Raw genomic sequence first — 16315 nt, 5'->3', positions numbered from 1 at the left:
TCTGCTGCATCAAAATGTTTCTTCACATGTCTACCCCAGGAGTCTGCCTTAACCTTCCACCTGTGTCCATTTTAGAAAACACACCTTCACATGTTTGTCCCACCAAAGCACCATCCAACACAACTGACTTTCCAAAGAACCCTTAAGTTTCCACATCAACCAACAACCAACCACCAGGACCTTGCCTCTCAGGGTCCTAGCAATTATATACCCTCTGAAAAGTTTCCAGAATTCTAAATGTCACACAATTGCAGAAACTATCTGCTGCTGGCAGAATCACACCCCTGCTCAAGCACGAGGCAAATCATAGCCACTGCTGTGGGCAATTCAAAGCACATTCTACACCTGGGACTAAAATGAAAATATATTCTTATAATATTTTTGTGTCTTTTTAAAGAAACAAAATGCCAAAATTGTCACTACAGGTGTAATTTCACTTGTATGTGCATATATGTGTGTGAGTTTGTATACACATACACTACAGTATACATTACATATGTGTTTGTAAGTAAATATAAAATTATGTTCCTGTATATTCTTTTTTTTTTTTTACTTTTCAGGGTTTTTAGTAGTCACATGCAGAAGTTTGGTTCATTTCAGCTCCTTCACTGCCAAACCTGGGGGCAGGGACTGCTTCAGCTTCTCTGCCTTCTCTTTGTCTGTGATAACCAGGGTGTAAAGGTACCTGCTACAGCGGACCTTGAACTTCACATTATCCGTGTTCTTCTTGATCTTGACAGATTTGGCATCCTTCCGCTGGGCTGTGAGTAGAAAGTCCTTGATTTCCTCAATTTTCTGAGGCATGGCGACGGGTGCTCAGCTCTGGCGTCAGCACAGGGAAAAAAAGTTCCTGTATATTCTTATAAAAAAGGTTCAGAGCTAGGAATCACAAAGGATAATATGAAGCATTTGCATTTGCCTTTCTGGTTTGTATTAATTACTTCTACATTGCTGTGGAAATGCCATGACCAAGGCTACTTAAAGAAGAAAGTTTATTTTGGGGTTGCAAAGTGTTACTGTGCATAATAGTGGGGACATTAGGTGGCAGATGTGGTGGCTGGAGTGCCAAGCTTCAAGCTGAACATTCACATCTGGATCCACAAGTAGAAGGGAGAGAAAGCACATTGTAAATGGTGCAAGCTTTTGAAACATCAAAACCTACCACTGGGGACATTCTTCCTCTTGCTGAGCCAAACCTAAGCCTCCCTGAACAACCACTACCTAAAGGTCAAGTAATCAAACACCCAAGAATATTGGTGACATTTCAAGTACTTAATTAAGAGTTGGCTTAGAGTTTCAGAGAGTTAGTCCATGGTGGACATCATGGCAGACTGGCAGGCATGATGCTGGAGTGGTAGCTGTGAGTTTACATCCTGATCCATGAGTAAAAGGCAGAGAGAGAGTGAGACTTGGCCTGATGTGGGCTTTTGACACCACAAAGCCATGCCACACCTCCTTCAACATGTCACAGCTCCTAGTCATTCTTAACAGTCCACCAACTGGAAACCACGCCTCCAAATATACAAGCCTATGGGGGCCATTTTAATTTAACCACCATATTTCATTCCCTGGCCTCCACAGTCTTACAGCCATAGCACAATTCAAAATGCATTTACTCCACCTCCAAAAGTTCACATAGTCTTTCATAGTCTCAATACTGTTTAAAAGTCTAAAGTCTCTGCTGAGACTCAAGGCAATCTCTTTAATTGTAATCTTTTGTGAAATCCAAAAGCAAATTATACACTTCCAACATACAATGGCATAGAATATGCATTACAATTCCAAAAGGGTGAAAAGGAGCATAGTGGGGAAAATACTGAACCAAAGCAAGAGCAAAAAACACCAGGATAAACTCCAGCTGTTGTCCAGTCCAGCTGTTGTCTATGTCCAGTCACAAAGGGCTTAGATGACTCTTCAGTTCTCCCATTCCTTCCTGCCTTGTGGATTAGAACACACTTCTCTTTCTTGAACTGATTCCATTCCATATTGTAGCTGTCCTCAGGAGACATCAGGCAGATATGACACGTCCAATACCTTGGGGTCACAAATGCTGAAGGCACTTCACTTTAACAGCTTCATTGGACAGCCTTTGTAGGCCTCTATGCATGGTCTCCCCTGCCACACATCTGGCTTCAGATGCTGTCCTAAACCACAAAAGAAGAATCCAGAACCCCTTTATTGCTGTATCCTTCATGACTCTAAAGCCAGAACCATATGGCTGATGCTACCAAGTTCCATTGTCTGTTTAGAATGGAGCCTGGACTCCCTCCTTGAATTACATGTGATTCAACAGATGATTCCTTAGGCCTTTTATTTTTCCAAGGTGCAGTATTAACTGGATGAGCTCTTATCTTGATGACTCCCTTTATTCCAACACCTTCTCATCTCTTTTAGCACAAGCCTTGGCTCCAACATTACATTCCTGAGTGTTCCTTAATATGTGAATTGTGATTTTTCTCTTCCTGCTTTCAATGCTGTCTGTTTGTTTGATATACTTAGTGTTTATATGCTGGGAGGAGTTTCATTTCTAGTTCTGTGTACATTGGGTCTTGTGTACTTCTTGTATCTATATGGGCATATCTGTTCTTAATTTGGGGAATGTTTTCCTCTATGATCTTGTTGACTATACTGCCTATTCCTTGACATGGATTCTCCTCATTCTATATAATTTGAAGATTTGGTCTTTTCATGATATCCCTCAGTTCCTTTTGTGCGTTTTAAAAACTGTCCATATTTTCTGATTGAATGGTTCATTTCCTCTACTTTATGTTCATGTTCTGATACCGTATCTTCAACATGATTCATTCCACATTTAAGAACATCCCTGAATTGTGTAGTTGGACTCTACATGTAGTTTCTCAACTTCATATTCCTTTCAGCCTGATTCCTCCTCAATATTTCTACTTTTTGTCTAAATCCAGGTTTCAATAAAAACATCAAAGAGGACTAACTAGAGCTGAAAAGAACAAATTAAAAAATCCACTCCTTGCTAGGTGCAGCACTCGGAAGAACAGGCCCTACACTGTACTGAGCAGCACAATAGAACTGGCTCTAGTGAGGTGGACACAGGACAACCAGCCCCAAGGGTTCTGGGGAAGCTGGACCTGTCCCTCCCCTGGGCAAAGCAAAAGAGCTGGTTCTGGTGCATGGAGATGCAGGAGAGCTGGTGAGCTAACCAGAACAGCTTCTACCCAGGCCCTTTGTGTTGGCCTACTCCAACGTCCCTGTCATTTATGAACTGCTAGAGCATGAAGGTGCTGGGGTTGTCCAACAGATCCAAAGCTGCAGGATCTCCATGGCACAGGTCAACAACAGGATATCTGAGAGGACTTCCTGTGAGGAGCCAGTATTGATAGTGTAGCAAAAGCCTGAGGTGTTGTACCATACCAATGAGTCATTGCAGTGAACCTTTGCAAGTAAAGAAGTGTGGGCAAAAGGGTATATAGTATGTGACACATTACAGCTTTCATGACAAAGTTTTGTTTGTTTTTTATTTTGTTTTAGCGGGGAGGTTGCAAGGGTGGATGTTAAACATGAAGGGACTGGAACATGAATGGGTTTGGGGTGCGTGATGTGAAATTTACAGAGAATCAAATAAAATTTAAAAAAAAGCTGGGTGGTGGTGGCACACACTTTTAATCCCAGCATTTGGGAGGCTGAGACAGGTAGATATCTGTGTTCCAGGCTATCCTGGCCGAAGGTGTTTGCAACACCATAAGAGCAACAATACCAACCAACCAGACCCCACCAGAGCTCCCAGGGAGTAAACCACCATCCCAAGTGAGTTCCAGGACAGTCAGGACTACACAGAGAAAACTTGTCTCAAAAACAAACAAAAAAAAATAATCAGGACTCAAAGGAAAGTCTTACAATTAGAGTTAATCAAGCAGAAGAGAGACTGTCAGAACGCAAAGTTAAAGTGGAATGTCTAGGTGAAAGAAGCAAAGAATATGAAAAAATTCAGATAGTGTACATATAGAAAATATGAAAAATAATGAAAAGAACGAAGCTTCCAGTTATAGGGATAGATGAGATGATTCCCAGGTCAATGGCATAGACCAGCTTTTCTGAAAGATCAAAGAAGAAAACGAACTTCCCCAAACTAAGAGAACACGTAAGTATACAAATACAGAAAGTCCCAGATGCCAGGAAAGCAAGAGGCTCCCAGAACCCAACAGGGATGAAGTTAGCTAAAATACCCAAGACGAGAGGGAGAACCTGTAGAGACCATATCCAGAGGTTAGGCATGGCCTGGGTTGGGGGAATGGGGCCACCCACTCATCTCCAATTTTTTAACCGAGAATGGCTCCTGTCTAAAGGAAATATGGGGACAAAGAGTGGAGCAGAGACTGAAGGAAAGGCCATCCAGAGACTGCCCCACCTAGGGATCTATCCCATCTGCAAACACCAAACCCAGACAGTATTGTGGATGCCAAGAAATGCATGCTGACAGGAGCCTAGTATAGCTGTCTCCTGAGAGGCTCTGCCAGTGCCTGACCAATACAGAGGCAAATGCTAGCAGTCAACCATTGGACTGAGAACGGGGACCCCAATGTAGGAGTTAGAGAAAGGACTGAAGGGGCTGAAGGTGTTTGCAACACCATAAGAACAACAATACCAAGCAACCAGACCCCACCAGAGCTCCCAGGGAGTAAACCACCATCCCAAGAGTACACATGGAGGGACCCAAGGCTCCAGCCACACATGTAGCAGAGGATGGCCTTATCTGGCATCAGTGGGAGGAGAGGCCCTTGGTCCTGTGAAGGCTCAATGCCCCTGTGTAGGGAAATGCCTGGGCGGTAAGGTGGGAGTGGGGGGACAAGTGGGGGAGCACCTTCATAGAAGCAGGGGAAGGAGGGATGGGATAAGGAGTTTGCAGAGGGGAAACAGAGAATGGGGATAACATTTGAAAGGTAAATAAATAAAATATCCAATAAAAAAGAAGCACACAGAACACCAAGTTGACAAGACTAGAAAAGAAACATTCCACAGCATATCAAAGTCAAAATACTAAATATACAGAACAAAGAAAGGGTATTGAAAGCCTCAGGAGAAAATAATGTGGAAGGGGAAAAATTCATAGGCCTCAATCTTAGACAAAGACTACAGGAAATCAAGGAGTGCTCTGAGTAGGAGAAACAGTCTTCCCCAGGGAAGAGCACACCAGTTAGGTATCTGATACCAAATGGTCAACTCTAAAAACATACATATAAGTGAAATTATATGGACTGAGAAGGATATCTATGTGTGTGTGTATATCTATCTATCTATCTATCTATCTATCTATCTATCTATCTATCTATGTACGTGTATGTATGTGACAATTAAAGAAAAGGAGGCTACTTTTAATTAATTATTTGATTGTTATTAATTAATGACAGCAATACAGTACATGGGAGGAATTAGACGGAAGAAAGGGAGGGGGAAAATATGTAATTCTAATCTCAAGAAATTATAAAACCAGTGTGCCCTATTAAATCTCTTAACTTTCCTCACAGTCAGCATAACAAGTCAAGATTCTGAATGTCCTGTTTTGTGTATTTTTTGTATCTAAAAATTAATAAGTGCCTTGATTGTCTTTTTTTTTTTCGGAGCTGGGGACCAAACCCAGGGCCTTGCGCTTGCTAGGCAAGCGCTCTACCACTGAGCTAAATCCCCAACCCCCTTGATTGTCTTTTTAAAATTTAAAAGCTCCTTCCAATTTAAGATAATTATGGAGAAGTATATTTCAATTGTAGCCATTGTGATGTTTGGCGGTGTTTTTTTCTGTTTATTTTCTTAGTCACAGTTTGTGTTTCAGTAATTACAGCTTCATTTCTCTGTCTGTGGTGGAGAGCCAACCAAATATGGTCAATTTGACAGTTTGTAACCAACCGAGTCTTCATTCCAGGTGACTGGGATCACACCCAAGTTTATGGGACACAGGTGTGGCCCTGAGTGTCCAGAGCACAGGACTTTTAAGGCAAAAACAAGTCAGGATATCTCTCCCTCGGCAGCTGCAGTGGGCTTCTTCCCAGAAGCAAGCAATTGAACAGAAACTAAGATAATTGTTAAGCTGGAGGGGTTCTGCACGAACAGGCTGCGATACGTAGCTAAGATATCTTGACCTTTGGTTTCTAGAGTAGAGCTTGGTAATTTTCCATGGGATTCTTTAGGAGATCAAATTCTAGTTAAACCTGAAATGACGTTAGCAATAGCAAAAGGTGGAGAGACCTTTGCACTGTCATTTACGTCACATTCCTACAGACTCTTGGCTATACTTTTTTCTTTTTTGTTCAGTCTGTTGTTTCCTGTATTTTGTTGAGATTTGGATATGAATTATTTTAGCCTCTTTAGATCATGGGAAGTTTTTCTTTCTTTTTGCACTATAGCGCGTACTTTTGTTTGATGCAGTAGTCTAGGTTGATAGTCATGGTCATTTAGAACTTAGAGTGCATTTTTCCAGTATCTGCTGGCTTTCAAAATGTCCATGGCAAAATCAGTTGCTATTCTGATGAGTTTTCCTTTGTATGTGACTTGTGGATTTTCTTGTGCAACTTTCATTACTCTTTCTTTCTTTTTCTTTTCTGATTTTGACTCTGTGTACTTCCTGTATCTATATGGCCATGCCTTTCCTTATGTTGGGTAAGTTTTCTTCTAAGATCTTGTTGGACATCTGGTCTATTCCATTGACTTTGGATTCTTCTCCTTCATCCATACCTATAATCCGTTTACCACTTTAGAGGTGGTGGGACCTGCGAAAACAGAAACAATAAATGAGGCAGACTAAAGTCTCATGCAATAGGCCACTTTATTCAGAGCATCAGACAACTTATACTCAGAAGTTTAAGAGGGTCACATGAATAAAGTGTACAATCACAAGGACAAGCCACATGTGGCACACAAGCTACACGTGGCAAAAAAAAAGTATTTTGCGATAGGGTGTATTAACAAACAACAATATTCAGTTGGAATGAATAATCTGAAGTAAGCTCATTCCTATCCACCACACCTGGGAGAAGCACAAAAGCATAATCCAAGAACAAAGTTTGTGAAGAAACTGAGGTCGCAAGACTCTTGTCTTGGTCTCTTGGAGTGTTCTTAAAAGCACTCCGAAATCTTTTTTTTTTTTATTAACTTGAGTATTTCTTATATACATTTCGAGTGTTATTCCCTTTCCCGGTTTCCGGGCAAACATCCCCCTCCCCCCTCCCCTTCCTTATGGGTGTTCCCCTCCCCATCCTCCCCCCATTGTCGCCCTCCCCCCATAGACTAGTTCACTGGGGGTTCAGTCTTAGCAGGACCTGACTCCATTCTTGGGATCACAATTCAACTATTTGATCTTTTCATGGTGCCCTGCATTTCCTGTGTGTTCTCTTACTGTGCCTTAATTTTTTTGTATTTTCTGATAAAAGAACTTTTCTATAGGACTAAGGGAATTGGTTCAAGACATTCTGTCTTGTACATTCATATTGATTTTGTGTTTGTAATGTGACCTGGCCATGTCTACTTCTTTCTTTGGTCATGTGCCTGATGTGAGTTTCTAACCATCTGCCTTAGATTTGACGAGTGCAGGAGTTTCGTGACTGGGGTTAGGCCAGATAAAACTAGTGCGTAAGTTGCTTGATTGGATCTACAGCAGGCGCAGCTGCTGTGCAAGCCGTTGGGACTGTATAGGCCTGTGGGTGCGGAAGTTGCAGTAGGGTAGAGGGAAGGGAGAGAAACAGGAATAGGGAGAAGGGACCATCTGGCAGAGCCAGTTTGTAGGTCATGGGTCTGGAGTTAGGCCTGTGAGTGTGGAGATGGTGTGCTATATTCATATTACTTTATGTTCATATTCATATCATATTATGTGCACACATAAGCACAGACTGAGGCCACTCTCTGCCTGTTTGCAGGCTGAGAAAATAAACTGCAGGAGCCCTTGTTGTTTCCCTCCATCTGGCCCTCATATTGTTACTTTCAGTTTGTGCTAACAGTATCTTTGACTTTCAGTGCTTTCAAAGTAATTGTGTAGTGTACATTATCTACTAGCCTAGTTTAGGTTCTATTACCTGCTAAAATAATGTCAGCTTTAAAATCAGACCATGGGAGCTGGGGGCGTGTTCTATGGCAGCATACCATTGGAATTCTAGCACTGGGAAGTTGAAGCAGGAAGGTTGCAAATTCAGGGCCGTCTAAGGCTACAGAGCAGGCTGTCTTAATAAATCAACAAAAAACATGTAAGTTTTGATCCTGGAAACTTGAGTGATGGGATTCCCAACTGACGCCTTTGTGGATGACTCGAACATCTACCCACAAGAGTTCTACAGAGAACATCCTATGATGTAAAGCAGACACTCTTTCCGTTCACCATCCCAAGATAGATTCACCTTACTACCATTCAAAGAAGAACTTCCAGAGTGGCCTTGAATGAGAGAGGGAGCCAGAGGGATGGGGATTGATTGATTGATGAATGAGTCATATCTTGAAATGTATTGGATACTTGTATGTTAGCTATTGGTTCTTTTCACAGCCATTTTTAAACACTCATAATAATATGGAGGCAATTGAATATTTGTGCTCTATAAGTAAAATAAAATTAAAGATTAAGTAACATGTCTCTCTACAATTATTGATCTTGAAAAAACATTTGAGGCCTAAACATGATCGTACGTACCAACAATCTCAGCACTTGAAACACTGGAGTCAAGAGGGTCAAGAAGAGTTCAAGAACATTTTTGGTTACCTAATCAACTGCATGAGACTTTGTCTCAAAAACAAATGCAAAAAAACCAAACAAATCTTTGGAATCTAAGTTCCCAGCACTGTCATGGGTGCAGAGAGCAATATGATGAAAAAGACAGAGGCCTCTCCCTACAACAGAAGGTATTTCTAGTGGAGCAAGTGAGATGATACAAGTCTAAGTACAAACTCAGTGAGGCAAGGAAAATAAACTGTGATATTATTGTGACGGAGATGGGTCCTTTAAGAGCTGACATAAATTAATATCTAACCGACTCGAACGAGACAAGACATCTATGCCTCTGGGAATAAGTTTGGCTCCTTAATTGGAAGGAAGAAAGGGGAGGGGATTGAAGAGGAAAATCAATAAAATCTAAAGCAGGGGGAACAGTTTGTAAGGTTTCATGGGTCAAGGAGAGTTTATTCTGAAATGAGGTATTTGGAGTGCCTTAAACATGGAGCATCCCAATTTCAGGAACTACTGAATAGCAAGATTAGGGTTAGAAGACATATCTGACACACAAGCCACCAAACGACACAATGGGAAAAACACTTCCCCCAACGCAGCTGTCCTTTTCTATGTCCTGGTGGAAGCGTAGAGAGGATGGCTGAAGGGCTGCCTTCTGGCTCTAGGCTTTTGATTTCTCTTCCCAGGGTTCTTTGCTTTCCTAAGGAAGTTGGTTTGTGCGATTCATATGCACAAAATCATGGTTATTTGTTCTTTTAGTCTAATATGATTCGGGTGTTCTTTCCCTGTCAGCACTGAGGACATTTTCAGGTCTAAAGACCCATTATCACAAAAATTAAAGAAGCTTCTCACTAGAAGGAAATCCTTGCTCTGGTTTTTCCTTACTGTACCTCTAGGGGGCAGGCTTGCCTAGCTAAGAAACCAAAGGGTTGGCTAGGCTCTTTTTGCCTATTCCCCTAATATTTATCAAGAATAACTAGAGCTAAATAAAATATTATTTTGTGCAATTCTATATACATCCTTTATTGTACATCCTTTATAGATTCATTGGCTTCTTAGAGACAGAGAGAGAGAGACAGACAGACACACACAGAGAGACAGACAGACAGATGGGCAGGCGCGCGCGCACACACACACACACACACACACACACACACAGAGAGAGAGAGAGAGAGAGAGGGAGAGGGAGAGGGAGAGGGAGAGGGAGAGGGAGAGGGAGAGGGAGAGGGAGAGGGAGAGGGAGAGGGAGAGGGAGAGGGAGAGGGAGAGGGAGAGGAGAGGGAGAGGGAGAGGGAGAGGGAGAGGGAGAGGGAGAGGGAGAGGGAGAGGGAGAGAGAGAGAGAGAGAGAGAGAGAGAGAGAGAGAGAGAGAGAGAGAGATTGCTTTTCTTCTACACAAGTCTTGGCAGATCTCGGCAGAGCATGCTTAATGGACTTTGCCACTAATTTCCCTCCCAAGAAATCTGACTGAAATTTAGAGTCCTCCCATTACAAGTGGCCCTGGGTCCTTTCTACCACCTGGCGTTGGCCACATGTAGGGATCAGTCTCTAACGAAACATGCTAGTTCCAAGAAATGACAGCCGGGCCTGTGCCACCACCAGAAACGTGAGCTAGAGCATAACTGCCCTAGACCTTAGGGGATTTTTAATGTTTGGTTTCTATTTGTTCAGTTTCGCTCACAGCATGAATAACTCAATATAGATTGACCAATGGTCCCTTCATGGGTTAAAATCAAAACAGGCTCAACTTCTAGTATAAAAACAGTTGCAACTAGGATATAAAGTACCTAAGTTTGTGCGATTAAATTTACTGAGGTATTTACCATCTAGTCTATGGAGGACATTCTCCTCTCCTTCTCATCTAACCAATATTTAAGTAATTCGGGGTAAATAAACTAAAAGAAAGATTTTAATTTGGGGTCATCTGTATATCACCACTAAGAATTTGAATCCTTTCTTTCTGTTGCTTTCTGGAGACACTTGGTTAAATTCTACAAGAGATGTAACACCTGAAACAGAAAGGGTTATTATCTTATTAAATAATGCTGCTGCTAAAGTTGTAGCTCAAAGAATGAATTTCTTATTTCCTGACCATTTACTTATTGTTTCTTCCTTTTCATTTCTTACTGGAATTATATATCAACACACTAATGGTATAATAGAAATTTATTATGTCATAATTCTTCACAATAATCTGTAATTCCTTATTTACAAGAAATTGTAAACTTAATGATGATGGGAAGGACACATATTAAACAACTTACTGGTAAAGAGTCTATATAAATAATGGTGCTATTAAATAAAATTCACGTTGACTATGTGGTCCACACTGATAATGATTGGCAAATTAAATTAGCTTGTTACTCAGGATCTAAAGAGAATAATTATAAAAGAGATTCCTTTTTAGGGTTCGATACCCCATGGGTGTTACCTAAAATTACATCTAAAAATCCTATAGAAATTGCTTTTAATGTCTTTACAGGTGATGCTTCAAAACAACCAAATATGCTTTTACACATTCTTATATACTACAGCATACTGTATACACACACACACACACACACACACACACACATATATATAACTTAGATTTAACTCTTACTTAGAAAAAAGATCCATTACAACATATTGTACATGTAACTTAGATTCAACTCTTGTTTTTAAAAACAGATGCTTTAAAATAACAACCATGTGGCTTACCTCCATCTTGGATGATGACTTCATCAGCATGAAAGCAACCATGTGGCCGGAAGCTACCTTACTAAGGTTAAATGGTACATGCCTTGTAACTTCATCACCATCACAATAACTGTGTGATATAAACCAACTAAAGTAGCACCTATAAAACTTCTTAATCTTACTGAGCCCTCTGCTTATTATTGTAGACTATTATTTTTAGACTAGAGAGGCAACAGAAGGTCTATGAGATATTTTGGATCGGGATGGATTTTTTTTAAATATTTATTTATTTCATGTATATGGATACACTGTAGCTGTGTTCAGACACACCAAAAGAGGGCATCAGATCTCATTATAGATGGTTGTGAGTCACCACATGGTTGAGATCTGATGCCCTCTTCTGGTGTGTCTGAACACAGCTACAGTGTACTTATATATAAATAAATCTTTAGATGTTAGCTTTTGGCTTGACAATGCAGAATCTAAATGCCTTTTGTCAGGTGGGATAAAAGGCACACCTGAAATAGGAGACAGTATGATGTTATTTTGCCACACTAAATATTGGTTTTTATCCTTTAGGACCAGTTGTCTGGATAAAAGATAGTATACAACTATTTAATAACATCAATGGGGTGTATTATACTTGGACTAATCTAACTGATCAGTCCAAACACAATATAAGTATGCTAGCATAATTAAATGCTCTTTAGAAAGTTCTGATAGTGGAAACTATAGTTGAATGGAGATGAAAAACAGAATATTTGAAGTATTGCTTACCAAAGTTGCTATCATTGTACCTAGAAAAATACTCTCCATTGCCAATGGTTTACAGAATAACCTCTGGCTTCTTTTGACACATGACAGTCAACAAAAACAATCGTTTCATATTACAGGACACCTGTCTATTCCTCGGTTTTTAAAAATAATTTTATGCCAGGCCGTGGTGGAGAATGCCTTTAACACACAGTACTCAGGAGGCAGAGGCCAGCCTACTTTACAGAGTGAGTTCCAGGACAGCCAGGGCTACACAGAGAAACCCTGTCTTGGAAAAAACAAAATAAATTTATTTGGTATAGGAGCCACTCATAAGCATTATGCACAAATAATGGGACAAAGTAGAATCTATCTTCACCCATATTCCTAGGTCTTCTGATCTTCTTGGATGGTGCTCTTCTATCACATTGTTTATGCCTTAAATGCACTCATAACTCTCTTTATTGCAATTCCACCACTAATTATACCCTTTCTCATGGAAACAACTGCCTTTGGGATGGATTTTTTTGTGGAAATGCTACTTATACTGCCATTTCTCTACGTTCTCAAGGTCTGTGCAGGATAGGCCAAACTACAGACATTTTGCTTTTCAATCGATCAATAGAACCAAGAGAACTCTTTCTGAAAATTCTTTGCATCCATTGAACCATGTAACAGTTGCAGCCACAATTTCTATCCCAGGAATGGTTACTGGTCTACAAAGAGAGGTCTCAAAGATGGCCTGTGTGAGTAGTAAAATTGCTAATACCACAGCAAAGATCCTAGCAGAAATGAAGAGATGGGTGACTTGAGAACAGTTTTACAAAAAGGAGCTAATTTGTTGCTCAAGTACAATCATGGTTACCAACAACTTCCTGATATGTGTTGCTTAATGTGTCAGACTTTTCTCATATTATCGATAGTCAAGTTAATGATTTGCATAAACTCTCTTAAGTGGCCTTTGAATGGCCATTGTGGTTAAGATGGCTTTCTTCTTCCCTTGGTCCTGTAATAGCTATTATTGTTCTCTTATGCTTGTCTATATTAACTGGACTAGCCAAGGAGGCAATGCATTCTCTATTATAGCTATTATTAAAACAAACTCAGAAATGGGGAGATGTAGAAGGACATGAGGCCCTGTCTCTAAGGCCAGGCTTCACTTTAATCCCCATATTATTATGTTTATCCCAGACTCCTGAGTATTGTTTCTCAGCAATATTCTTATAAAAGAGGTCCCACGTAATTTAAAAAGAATTTACTATTATGCTTATTACAAACCCTTCCCTCCTAGACCCTTTATCCTAAGTGTCATTTCTCAGTAGAAAGAAACATTTCTTTTCGAAGACGGTACAGGTACTTTGCCAAGGCGTTTTGATGCAGTCATGCTCTAAGCTTTGTTGTGATAATTGTCATGAAGACACTTTTCTCAAAGTTCTACAGTGCTGAAATATGTCAAAAAGATATACTGATCAAGGTCAGCACCATCTAAGTCGTATGGAATCGAATTCTTGCCTTTCACAGATCATTCCTGTTGGCAGTTGCATTTTCAGGCACGCCCACAAAAGTTTTTGGGAAACTGTAGAAGTAAAATAAAGAAAAGCATCACACCCAGGAAGCACATCCTTGGCCTTCAGGGAGTGTACAAGAGAACAATGCACAGTAGTGGAGCTCTGTGCCCCCTTGGGGCCAGTCTAAATAGCCTAGCTCTGTGGGGAGCATAGACTAGCCATGTTGCTCCTTTCCGCGTGAAACCAGGCCCGGATGTAGGGCTTATGGAAAAGGCTATAGTAAAGGCAGAAGTAGTTTCACTTGCTCCTCTTGGAGTCACAACGGAAGCTGCCTGCAGCTGGTTGCTGTCCAGTGAGAGCACCTGGACGTTGTTGATTGTCTCTTGGCTCTTAGGAGTAGCCCTGAGTCACCGAGCCAGAGGGAAAATGTTGACAGCTTTGACTGCCACCTGGATTTTGTGCAGTCTGACTTAATTAACCCAGCAACCTAACTGTTTAAACAAAACAAAGAAACAGCAAAAACAACAAAATACAAAAAACAAACAAACCAAAAAAAAAAATCCTGTCACTAAGGAGATTCTTTAACTAAGGTCCTTAATTGAAATTTCTAGGGCCTGAAAAAATAATTTATAATTATTTATGGTCTGGCTTTTACAAGTAACAGGAGACCTTGTAGTTGACTCTGAGAGAGGAAAGGTACTTACAAAACAATTGAAGTTTTAAAATGCCACAAGACTGGTAAAGAGACACCTAGGACTTCCTTCAAATGTTTAAAGTAACAAAGTAATTTACATTCAAGATTTGACTCTCTTTTCAGCCATTGAGGAAGTGGTATATATGAAAAAAAAAAAAGAATGTCATCTGCTGTACACATACCTGGGGTGCCAAGTGATTAATTATCCCATAGCGCTTTTGCAATTTTGGAGATGGGGTCAAGGAGACAGTTGCCAGGGTCTTATCTTTTGAGAATTTACAATGATGCTGTGGTGGTTTGAATGAAAATGGCCCCCAATAGGCTCATAAGAAGTGACACTATTTGAAAGAATTCTGATATGGGGGCTGGAGAGATGGTTCAGTGGTTAAGAGTATTGACAGCTTTTTCAGAGGTCCTGAGTTCAATTCCCAGTAACCACGTGGTGGCTCACAACCGTCTGCAATGGGATCTGCTGCCCTCTTCTGGTGTGTGTGAAGATAGTCACAGTGTCCTCATATACATAAAATAAATAAACCTTTTTTTAAAAAAAGAAAAGAAAAAGAATTCTGGCATATGGCCTTGTTGGAGTATGATGGGACCTTGTTGGAGGAAGTATGTGCCACTGGGGTTGGACTTTGAGGTTTCAGAAGCTCAAGTTAGGCCCAGTTCCTCACTCTCTCTTTCTGCTGCCTGTGGATCAACATGTAGAACTCTCAGCTCCTCCCCCAGCACCATGCCTGCCTGAATGCTGCCATGCTTCCTGCCATAATGATAATGGACTAAACCTCCAAACCTGTAAGCCAGCCCCACTGAAATGCTTTCCTTTAGAAGAGTTGTCATAGTCACGGTATCTCTTCACAACAATCAAAAACCTAAGACAAATGTCTAGCATAAAATGAAGTTTTCCTTACACTTTGCATTCTCTATGAATGATAATTAGGATACATAGAACAGTGAGGCAGAAAATAAGCATCTATTTTACCCAGGTAAAATTTGGTAAAGAGGAAGTCAAATCCCAGGCCTCATCTTGAGTAACCCTTTCTGCAAGTTTTTTTATAAACATTTATTTATTTTATGTATATGAATACACTGTAGCTATCCTCAGACACACCAGAAGAGGGTGTCATATCCCATTACAGATGGTTGTGAGCCACCGTATGGTATCTGGGAATTGAACTCAGGGTCTCTGAAAGAGCAGTCAGTGCTTTTATTTGCCAAGCCATCTCACCAGGCCTTTTATCTGCTGCAAGTTTTGTAACTCGCATTTTTAACAGGTAATGTGACACAGAAGGAGCCTGGAGGACAGCATGAGCTTTGCTATAGTAATAGGCTTCATAGATAGCTATTTGTTCCTTTTGCCAGAGAGAAGGGAAGGAATTCCTTTTGGTGGAGAGGAACTAGTTTCCTTTGGATTTAAAATTGCAGCCTTTTGCTAATGATAAGGGGCAATGTAGTCTCTTCTGTAACTGTTTCTCAGCTGAAATTAAGACATTACTGTCAGACCCAGGAAGGCTGGGATGCCAATCAGGACAGGGCAGGATACATCTGGTCTGCTGTCTAGATCATGTTGGACCATTTGGAGTTAGTGAAGTACAGGCAACGTTGGAGTAATCTTAAATGATGGTCCAACAGTATTTCATTAGCAGAACAATTCCTGCTATGATAACCTTATCTGGCATTGAAAAGACTCAAGGATGTCTGCAGTGGAGGCCATTGCTTGATCAAGTTTGCCTGGAAGTCGCTGGCCACATGCATTTGGACCAGGGCTTCTCCATTGGTTCCTGTTGCCCACAGTGAGACAGCAAGGCCTAGTCCAATGAGCAGAGGGATGAAGATCTCTCTCTTCTTTCAGCTTCTTTCCATCTGCAAGGCAAGTTCTTCAAGTTTATAGAGATAAACCTGGGGAACAGTTATCATGGGGGTGCAGGAGCCTTGGAAAGAGGGATGCCTTTTCACCAGAGGAGAGCAGGAGTGTTAACACATACTGATTTGGTGATGGCGATGCCATGGG

General features: G+C 40.9%; 1 protein-coding gene across 1 annotated transcript; it reads right to left on the bottom strand.

Annotated features, from left to right (window-relative positions):
- Positions 1 to 591: 591 nt before the first annotated feature.
- On the bottom strand, positions 592 to 829 carry Rpl38l3 (ribosomal protein L38 like 3). Its single transcript, XM_039100501.2, has one exon. It carries the CDS (start codon positions 802 to 804, stop codon positions 592 to 594), a length of 213 nt encoding a protein of 70 aa, XP_038956429.1. The 5' UTR covers positions 805 to 829.
- Positions 830 to 16315: the final 15486 nt, after the last annotated feature.

This window comes from Rattus norvegicus, chromosome X, assembly GCF_036323735.1.
Source record: "Rattus norvegicus strain BN/NHsdMcwi chromosome X, GRCr8, whole genome shotgun sequence".
NCBI lineage: Eukaryota > Metazoa > Chordata > Mammalia > Rodentia > Muridae > Rattus > Rattus norvegicus.
This window is presented reverse-complemented; position numbering and strand designations above follow the sequence as displayed.

What these genes read in the sequence shown, in the direction of transcription:
- Rpl38l3 (XM_039100501.2), bottom strand. Translation starts at nt 804, where the DNA reads ATGCCTCAGAAAATTGAGGAAATCAAGGACTTTCTACTCACAGCCCAG.